The sequence below is a fragment of the Macrobrachium nipponense genome, chromosome 42 (assembly GCF_015104395.2).
Source record: "Macrobrachium nipponense isolate FS-2020 chromosome 42, ASM1510439v2, whole genome shotgun sequence".
NCBI classification, from domain to species: domain Eukaryota; kingdom Metazoa; phylum Arthropoda; class Malacostraca; order Decapoda; family Palaemonidae; genus Macrobrachium; species Macrobrachium nipponense.
In genome coordinates this window covers 5662-16845 of record NC_061103.1, presented here as the reverse complement: position 1 = coordinate 16845, position 11184 = coordinate 5662, and the positions used below count along the sequence as shown (strand labels likewise).

The following is an 11184-nucleotide window of genomic DNA, read 5'->3' as shown; positions in this document are numbered from 1 at the left end:
AGACAGTGGACCAAGTGAGTCGAGTAAATTAATAGATTTGGAGAGGAAAATAGGAACGGGGCCACAGTAATGTGGACTGGAACGCCGAACGGTACAAGTACTGGTATGATTCATTGTAGGTGGCCATTAACCTACTGAATGAGACACATACAGCTTGTGTTTCATTTCATTTGTTGCATAATGTGTCCAATTAAGTTCTTGAGCTGCACGTGATATTTAGTTTTCGATTTTTAAATCGAAGGTCATCCCAGCACTAAAGCAATTTTTAGAAGAGATAGTGCAAAAACATCCTCCTGATGCATCAGCAGGGGATGCCTCAATATTGCTGCAAAGTATTAACTTTGAATTTCTTGTTTGTCTTGAGATTGCCACCCCAGTTTTTCAAGAAACTGCCTATGCCTCTAATGCCCTACAACAGAAAGACTTTGATTTGGCTGCCTCCTACAGAATTGTGGATGGAGTGCTGCAAAGTTTGAGAGAATTAAGAAATGATGAGAAGTTTCAGGAGATTTTTACAAATGTTAAAGAGAGAGCTGAATCCATGGCCATCGACCTCCCCTCTGTCATTCCTGGACAAGACAGAAGAAGAAAAATGCCTGAAAGATACATCTGCTACTGAGGACCAGCAATATCAATCCTTGGATGAGTACTACCGTGTGAGAGTATTCTATGTGTTTTTAGATACAATATCACAAGAGCTACAAAGAAGATTTAAAGGTGGAGACAACACAACATGGGGTATCCTAAATGCCTTTCATTGTATGACAGTCCAAGATAACTGGAAAGAACCAGTGAATGAAGAAGCATTAAAGTCATTGCAAAAATTATGCCAGTTTTATGAGTTAGAAGAAGTAGACAAGCTACGTTTGGAATTAAAGATCTTCTATTCCTCATTTCCTTGCCTGCCACAGAACACTGCAGCTACAATGCTCAACCTGATGAAAGAAAACAATGTCCAGGAGATATTGCCACTTATGCTTGAACTCTTAACCATTTATGCCACTCTACCCGTCACAACTGCAACAGTGGAAAGGAACTTCTCCAAACTCAAGCTGGTGAAGAAAAAGCTATGTAGCCTGTCCGGTGAGGAGAGGTTATCTGATCTTTTGTTGCTAGCAGTTGAAAAGGATATCACAATCAACAACAGAAAGTTATCAGCATATTCAAAGATATGGCACACAGAAGGGTTCTCTTCTAAATATAAAATGATAAGGTCTGGTTATTAGCCAAGTGTATTGATTATACTGATTGATTTTCTTGCAGTCATTTATGTAAAAGCAATATATATAATTTTTCTTTTGTTAAATTTCCTAGTTCTACTGGTAGTCAGTACTGTAGATTTTATGTTCATATAAAACATTAGCCCACTGGTACCTATGATATCAGTCATGTTTATCTCTTTCTTGAATTATTAATGGCTAGTTTAAATAAATTTGAAAGAATATTGAGCCGGTATATATTTAGCCTCATTCATTTCTATATTTTTGCCCTTTTTTTCACTTGAGCACCTGCCCTGAAAAAGTTCTCTGCACGTCCATGTCTAAGCCCACACACAGGCGCTCTCATGCACCCACCCCGCAATCTCTCTCTCTCTCTCTCTCTCTCTCTCTCTCTCTCTCTCTCTCTCTCTCTCTCTCTCTCTCTCTCACACTTGCTTCGCTTGTCCATCTCTCGCTGAAGTGTTGCAAAGAGAAGCACCTGCCCTCCTACCTTATGTTAAATCATTATATTGTTTTTCGCTGTATTTAGTGAAAAAAAAGAGCATATTAGTGACAAATAAATAAGATATATTTTTGTTTTTTCCTTGCAGTGAACACTAGGCCTACTTACTTACTAACGAAGTCTTCTCTCTCTATCCGTCGTGGTCGTAAGTCACTTTAGAAGAAGAAGAATCACTTGGTTATTCTAATCCAATTGATTTACTAATGTCTTGCTTAAGTCTACTATAGTCACGCTCTGTGAGAGAGGCAGTTGATGGTACTTTATTCAATTTTTTTTTACTTTACTTTTTTTTGAAAAATCACCAGTATTCAGCACAGCAAGGAGGCATTATATATATATTAGATATATATATATATATATATATATATACTATATATATATATATAATATATATATTATATAAATAAAATACACACACACATTACATATATATATATATATATATATATATATATATATATATATATATATATAATGTGTGTGTGTGCAGCTTAGTAATATGGGTTTCAGAGATAGTGCAAGCACGTTTTTTTGGCAATAACTCTGTAACGAACACTCGAATCAGAACGAGATTTTGCTATAGTGTATTACACCCATTGTCGTAGTTTATAGGGGTATCGTGAATCACTAATTGTAAAGAATAAAGACACTTGTCCCTGTACTTTATATACCCTATCGGTTCCTTGATGGCGAAAGTTGTTCAACCATTTCATACACAGGAGGAAACCTTGGCGTGCTATTAAATGTCTTTTTGTGTAATGTGTGTCCAAAGTCACATTTTACACAATTATAAAATAATTTTTTTTACCAAAAAAAATTATAATTGCAACTACATAGTTCTAAGCACAGAATATGCAAAGTAACCTAAATGTCTCTGTGTAATATGAGTCCAAAATCACTGATAGAAAGATAATAAACCCATGTTTTTGCCATATTTTTTTTTTTATAAATGTAACTATATAGTTCTAAGCACCGAATATACAAAGTAACCTAAATGTTTTTTTTTTTTTTGTGTAATGTGTCCAAAATCACTGCTATGAAGATAATAAACCCATTTTTCTTAATCAAAAAATAATTTCATAATTGGAACTACATAGTTCTAAGCACAGAATATACAAAGTAACCTAAATATCTCTTTGCGTGATTTGTGTCCAAAATCACTGATAGAAAGATAATAAACCCAACTCGTCCCTCCTCCGATAATTAAGGAAAGACAACCGCCACTTGTTTCTCTTTCACTTGACTTCTTCCCCATAATAATAAAAAGTCAGAGAATGTGTTTCGATGATTTTTTTTCTTTTGTTTTTCGAAAGTTTGGTCGGCATTCTAACTTCGGTAATGAAAATTTTGAGTCGATTTTTGCATGTTTCCCGTTGAGGAGATATTGTAGTTGGTATCTCTCTCTCTCTCTCTCTCTCTCTCTCTCTCTCTCTCCATGTATCAAGGAGTAATCTTTGGAAGGTAATATTTTGATGGCAATCGTTATAGAAGTATATCCCATACGTGGTTCAACTTTGCAATTGATACTTACTATAAGCCTACAAGTCCTTCTTCTTCAAGTCAGGCAGATCTTATTACCTAAACACAATTGATGGGCCTGGACCCCGAAACGTCGCTTAATAAAGCCTTTTTAAATTACCAGAAGACGTCTGTCTCCCTTGCTTCCTTGAGAATATATCTCGAACGACTGCTGTTTTCCTGTGATATATCGAGGGTGATTGCTGTCCGTCGCTTCGCTGACACCTCCGTAGACGTCCTTCTTTCCCACATCGTCATGGCTCTTCTGCACGCTGTCCTGGCTGTTCTGTTCCTGATTCGGGCTCGTTCCGCTGGAGTCTCCGACTTTCACTCACTGGTTCGACTGCGCTATTCTCCGCTCCGGCAGTACTGGGGTGTTGTCCGGAGCTTCGAGTAAGTTACTCGTAAACTCCGCAAGGCTGAATTGGATCTAGAATTTCTACAGTACTGCAAGATTTGTCACATCGTACCGAATTTCGTTAAGTTGAAGCTATATAGAATTTCTCTGTACAGTACTCCATTTTATGCCGATGCAACGAGAGAGCTACTCGACCTAGAGATCAAGAGCAAGAACAGGATCATCAGACAATTATCCCAACAACATTCACAATTATTGACTAATGTACTGAGTCATTTTTCTATGTTAGATTGCATTATTTTTAAATACTTTTTTAATAAATCTATTAATACCCATGTTCTCTATGTTAAAAATGTCCACAAAAGGAAATTATGTAATATAGGTATTTACATTCCAAAATTTTCTAATCACAATGATGTTGTGTTCAATTATTCTGATTACCAACTATCTGGAAGGGAGGAGTTTTTATTGTCTTTTGGACTAGAATATTGCTTACCTTGTTATAAACCTTCTTACTGCAAGTTTTTTGCTCCCCTGGAACTGCTATTCTCTCGCTTAGTAAACACTAATCTAATGATTAATGTGGAAGGCTTTCGATCACAGCTTTATACTATAACCCATAAAGCTTACAAAAATTTAATTACAAACTGGACACCTTTCTTTAACAAAAAGGACCTAGAAATTCTGAAAAATCTTGGAAAACAGGAAAACCTTATCATTATTAGACCGGACAAAGGTAGAGGTGTTGTTTTACTCAATAAGACTGATTATATACAGAAAGTTGAAAACATCCTAAATGACACTACGAAATTTGAGCGTTTTGGTAGTCCTGACTTTGCCACTATCTTCCGTTATGAGGATAGGATCAACCGGTTTTTTAATTATCTATTGGATCAGGAAATTATTAACAATAATACGTATCAAAACTTGAGCAGCACTGGTGGTTCTTATGGTGTGATGTATGGCCTTCCTAAGGTACACAAGGAGGGTGTTCCTTTGAGACCGATTCCAACATCTTATGACGCCCCCAATTACAAGTTGGCTAAATACTTAGTAACGCTATTAACAGAATTCTCTCATAATAATTATACCATTAAAAACGCTGAACAATTTAAAGAAAGAATATTGTCTCAAGATTCGGATCTTTTTATGGTTAGCCTTGATGTAGAGTCTTTGTTCACCAATATTCCTGTGGAAGAAACAATTCAAATTATGTTAAACAAGAATTTTACTAATAATGATGTTCTGTTTCATGGTTTTAATTATGACACTTTGGCAGTACAGGACACCGCCTTTATTTTTAATGGGAAGTCCTATGTACAAAGTGATGGTATGGCTATGGGCAGTCCTTAAGGCCCAGTCTTTGCGAATATTTTTATGTGTGAACTGGAGGAGCGGTTGCTGGACAATTGCCCTCTAGCTAATCATCCTCTCTTTTACTGCCGTTACGTTGATGATGCTTTTATTCTTTTTCGAGACAGAGACAGGGCTGATTCCTTCTTACAATTTGGCAATTCAGCCCCCACCCCAAATACCAAGTTTACAATTGATTAGAAAATGATAATAAGCTCTCTTTCTTAGATATAGAAGTGTCACATAATACGGACGGTTTTAACACCTCAATTTTTAGAAAAAAGACTTTCACTAGACTAGGGAAAATTTTTTACAGCTTTTGTAGTTTTAATTTTAAAGTAAACGTTTTATATACCCTCTTCCACAGGGCATATTCTCTCTCCTCTGGCTGGTCTGAATTTCACCATGAGATTACTGTTTTACAACAGTACTTCACCGATAACTGCTATCCAGCTAAGGTTTTCTTCAAATACCTAACCAAGTTTTTAATAATAAATTAATAGAGAAAAATAACAGACCAACTGCTTCTAGAATGCCTTTCTTTTCTAGTGTCCCGTTTATCAGTGATACCACGATTTATACCAAAGTTAAACGTATAATACGTGAACATTGTCCGGCCATAAAAAGCCAACTAATCGTAAGAAACCCATTAACTATTGGGTCTTTGTTTAGATATAAAGAAAAGCTGAGCCTTCTTCTGACTTCCAATGCGGTCTATTTATTTTTGTGTCCCAAATGTAGTTTGGGAAATTATGTCGGCTTCTTAAAGTCCGCATTGATTGCCAAAGGGGGCTGAGTTATAGAACAGGTGTCCGGTTGTCTCCACCAGAATTCTCGAACATTTGAGAACATTAAAAAAAATGCAAATTTAATATAGGATACAAACACTATAAAATCATTACACAGGCTTCTTCTCCTCAAGAGCTTGCTGTCTTCGAACATAACTGTTTACTTGGAACCCTTTCTTCTTCTTCTGGTCACTCGTCTTCTTCCTTTCACTTGAGATAGTAATTTTCTTAGCAAGTAGTAGGTTTTCTATGAATTTTAAATATATGTTAGTTATTAGGATGAGTCTTTTTATTATATTTATGTGTATAAATAATTTTTACAGCCGTGATGATGGATGGGGCTGGATTCCGAAACGTTGCTTAATAAAGCCTTTATATATATATTGTTACGTTTTAGCCCTGGCCTGAAGGGGCTCAAATACGTAAACGAAAATAGTTGAGGGAAAATGCAGAATAAATTACTTGAACTTACCTTAAAAGGATTTACAGGGTTAATTTACTCTAGAGGAAAAGGTCGCCAGAAAACTCAGCTAATTACTTTACATACATTTATTTACAGGAGGCTGCTTAATAGCCTGGGAAAGAGTAAATGCAACTTTTCCACACGTGGGGACCAATATTATCTCTCACTAGGGGATAGCTGGCTAAAAATGAGGTTCCCGTAAAAGCTGGCTTTCAATATTGTTCATATGTCTTGCGGTAAAGCATCACTTGCGGGAGCGAAGACTTGGACACGTGACTCAGGGAATCTGGAAAAGATCCCAGATTAGACAAGAAAAAAAAAAGGGGACTTCTTGCACAAGTTACGATTATTAAGTTTCTCTAACACTGGGGAAAAGGAACTCTAGTGTTTAACTGAGGTATGCAATGACTTCATTTGTCTGGGATGATCACACAAGGGAAGCATGCAGCCACAAGGCAGTGAGAGGAACAAAGGGATGTTCATTTGAGTTAGAAGTTTGAATTTTGAAAATGGGGAGTAAATATGGCACTAGGAGGTAAGGAACTGGCAATATGCTGTTTCACAAGACGTACCTGGATGCCATGATCAGTGGACCTTTGTAGGAATGCGGTGTCGGCTTTGTCTCAGGTCTGGGGCTCTGGGCGCACCAGTAACGCCTTGTTAGGCCTAAAATGGAAGGCTGGTGGTTGAACATCCGTCCGAGGTCACGACTGGAGGAGACTGAGCTCGAAGGCAGGTGTGTTTCATGGGTGATGGGTTCAGCTTAACCCCCCAAGAGTAGGGCATCCTGGAAACAGAACATACAGCCAGCAAAAAAGTTCACAGGAAAAAGGAGCTTAAGACGTAGGCCTAATAAGTACCTGGCTACCTGCACCCTTCCCTTTGGGATACGTCCTTAAGGCTGAGAAGTCTTTATTTCCCCCCTTCTAACAGGAAATTCCTATCTCCGGGTGGCTGGCTTTGGGTTCCCGCCTAAAATCAGCTGATATTTGGGTGAATATGGCTGCTCTTTTTAGAAATAAAATACATTAAATACGGCTGGGAAGATGAGGCGGTCAATAAATGTAACAATATATATATATATATATATATATATATATATATATATATATATATATATATATATATATATATATATATATATTATGCAGTCACTTGTCAGAAACATCGCATATTACATGACGTATACATAGGCCTAGGAATACTGTCTTGTTAGGTATACATGCAAACTACCTCCATCCACTTCATGTGCAAATGATTGATTATTCACATCATGAATATGATAAATAAAATATAAAAAAAAATTAACGAAATGCAAGACACAAAAAGGGACAAGACAATACATTCCAACAGAACAAACAAATATATAGGCATATTCATTCAGAACTCAAAAAACTGAAATCAGGATCTTTTGGGGTCATCATACCCTCATCTCATGAGAGAGAGAGAGAGAGAGAGAGAGAGCGCCCGAACTTCCTCCTACTCCTCCGCCACCTTGAGTGAGAGCTCCACCACCAACCACCGAGAGGGAGAGGGCAGAGACACTCTCAGTCCCTCAGAGGAAAGGCGGAGGGAGGGAGGGAGGCGGGACCTCAATGATGCCAGGCCGTTCATCGCTGGAGGAGGAGAGAGGAGACCCACTGAAGAACAGGAGGAGGAAGGGAAGGGCGGAAATCCTCCCGAAGGGGAAGAGGAGCAGGAGGAGGAATCGGGCGGCCAAGATTGCGACTGGATGAGGATGTGGGGAAGGAGAGAGAGAGAGAATTTGCAATGTTAAAAACTGAGTATAATAATAATAAGTGTGTGGGGGCGGACGTGTTGGAGGTCTCTCTCGCGTTTCTTCACAGAAAAGAAGGGTTTTCGCCCTAGGTGATTATACCTCTTATAGTAGGTATAATAGTGTCTTCACATAATACCCGGCGTGTAAGCCGGAGAGTGTTGTGCAATTGCAGATATACTAATATTCTTTCTGCTCCAATCAGTGCCTTAGAAATCTTTCAAATCACAGCTACTCGAGGCCTATTGGTCTTGGGAAATGGGTAAAAGAATGCAGTGTATGTGTTAGTGCTTGACCCTTCCCTTACCACAAAAATGTCATCCGACCAACCTCCAACCATTGCGCAAGTGACCCTGGCACCTACCGGTGCCTGTGCCCCACACACAAGTTCTGTACTCGCGAACAATTGTCTTTACTTTATATAATACCAATCGAACTGTTCCGACGTCGAGTCTGCTATACAATCTGTCAGTGATGCCTTCTCCGATGAGGAAATCAACGTTGCATATACAAAAAGCAAAGATCTGATACCAGAGAGCATTCTCAAGGAGCGATCCGCGAAGAACTTGTCCTCTCACAAGAAAATATCATATATCACTAAGTGGCTAAGGACCTGCTCGATGGAAATCTAGGCCGATGACCCTTACAATCTGCCTCCAAAGGGCCCTGCTGACCTAAGCCTACCTGTGCTGTACCACACGGCAGAAAATGCCTTCCAAACAGCAAAATCTCTCTCAGAAATAATTGGAAAAAACTCCGAAAAAATCGAGGCGACAAATGATAAATTATCAAGAATCTGGGACGTGATTAAAGGACTACGGGAATCCCTAGACAGTCTTAAAACGGTGGAAACAAATAACCTCACACGGATCTGGGATGCGATCAAAGGAATGCAGGGATCGATAGACAATCGCACAGATAGCCACCAGACTCCTATGAATGTGGCATCCAGTTTTTCCTCGGCTCCCAGCGACACGGAAGTGCCCCCGTCACCTGTAGACCGTTCTGAGGGGAATGTTAGTCTCCCAACCTCTTTTCCCTCCCCAGTGCCTCCGGTCGAAGATAGATCTCCGGTGATGATTATCAGCCCTCGTGGATCCTCCCCACCCTATCTCCCCCCCCCCCCCAACCCCCATCGTGGATGCAGATGAGAGTGATCAAGAGGGGTCTTGTGGCTGACAGATACAAACAAGCAGAAAGAAGAGAAGAACCTCTCGTTTGGCCACTGGACCAGAGCCCAACATTCGTGTTTCACCTAGTAATTCACAATCTGCGCTTGTCGGTTACGCTAGATGCCATAGTGGAGAGAGTCAAGTTTCTCACTGGCTCTGACCCACTCATCTCTCACGAACTCCCATGCAGAAGTAAACATAATGTGGCTTACAGGATTACCTGTCTATTTCAACACCTCGACGTTCTTAAAGGCGAGAATTTCGGTCCTAATATATTAGTTTCAAGATATAACCTAATCCGGGACCAACCACCCCCAGGGGAACTTACTGACACTCCAACCAGGGTCATTTCCACCGCAAGTGCCAGCCAACCCCCCACGGCGAATGACTGCCCACTCCCCCTGGCTAACCCCCCATCCACAAATCGTTAGACAATATGATAAAGGTGATGACCTACAGGAGTGACAGATTGCTAGGGCTTCAAGTTACAGTAGGGAATTCTAAAATCCTAATCATTAACATTTATATGCCATGGGAAAATAACAATAATTTTTATCATTACTGCATGATCCCAGGGGAGTTACACAGTATTATTCATGATTCTCTTGCTGATCATATTTGTATAATTGGGGACCTTAATTCTCACCCCACAAAACAATTTTATAATGAACTTACTCGCTTCTGTCAAAATCATGCTCTCCAAATTAGCGATGTAATGCTCCTCCCTCCTTCCTCCTATTCATATGTACATAATACAGTGGACGCTATTACAACCTCCTGGCTGGACCACTTCATCACATCTCCACAACTTCATGATTCTATTATGGCCTGCAATATTCGTTATGATCTTGCAATGGGTTACGATCACATCCCATTACAGGTGTCATTCAGTACCCCATCCCTCCCTACCGTGAACCCCCTAACTGATCGGCCACCAGCGGTAAACTGGGATTTTAAAAACCGTCAGAAAACCAGATACTTTGGGCGACCACAGAAACCAGGTTGCGGTCAATAGTTCAACAGGCAAACGCCTTACTTTGTACCCAAAGACAATAAACGAAAGATGGGAAACTGACTATTTATACCATTAAAAAAAACGTCATCCAACCCGTCAGGATGCGCGCCATCTATTGATTATGCCCTCAACTAAAACTCGGCTGTGGCGTAGCGCGGCTTTTTTAAATGTTAAAATTTATTCTTATGCTCCAATAAACTTCTCTTTATAAATTATTGAATACTAAATCGATTAATATTGCTTGTTAACATGATTATAGGGCTCTATCATAGCTTATGACTTATATATTAGGCATTTCTGAATCATTAAATAAAATCCTTCAGTTAATGTAACATTAATTGCTAAGTATCTTTATCTAAAATTGAGAGGGCAGTTAGAATGAAACAAACTTATTCTCATATTATCTTATTATTTCACCAATATAGTATACAGTAATTATTTTCCTTTATTTGGGCTTGTGCTTATGATTGTATACCGTACATACCTAAGCAACTGTACACAAATGTTCTTGCAAAGAACATAAACAAAGTTAAAAGAAATGGCACATGCTTCATTTGCATGCAATATTCATACAAGTCATGCAAACAAAACATGCATATATCAGAATTTAAGTAGCAAACAAAGCATGGGATGATCAAAACCAATAATATGAAATCAAAATGAAAAAGCAGACTTAACTTGCATGCTGATTAGGCAAAGTTAAGCAATATTTGTTAATAAAACTTAAAAAAAGTACAACAACAAAGTAGTAAAATAAAAGTAAGGTACCCTTTTATAACAAATGCAATGCTGTATTTTTAACAGAATACTGTATAAGCAAAAAATCAAGGTTTAACTTAATTTCCATAAAAAGCAAATAAAAATTGAAATCACAAATCAAATAGGAAACAAACCTATTTATAACAATTTATTAAAATCTCATAGCCCAATTGTGGGAGTTCTCAAAAATGCATATTCAATTGGCACCCTTTTATGAAGGTAATGTAAACAACACTTCTGCCTGGTATTTTCTAGTAAA

The 11184-nt window shown here is 38.5% G+C and overlaps 1 protein-coding gene across 1 annotated transcript; it reads left to right on the top strand.

Moving 5' to 3' along the window:
• Positions 1–518: 518 nt before the first annotated feature.
• Positions 519–1226, top strand: LOC135213225 (zinc finger MYM-type protein 1-like). Its single transcript, XM_064247203.1, has one exon. It carries the CDS (start codon positions 519–521, stop codon positions 1224–1226), a length of 708 nt encoding a protein of 235 aa, XP_064103273.1.
• The last annotated feature ends 9958 nt before the right edge of the window (positions 1227–11184 follow it).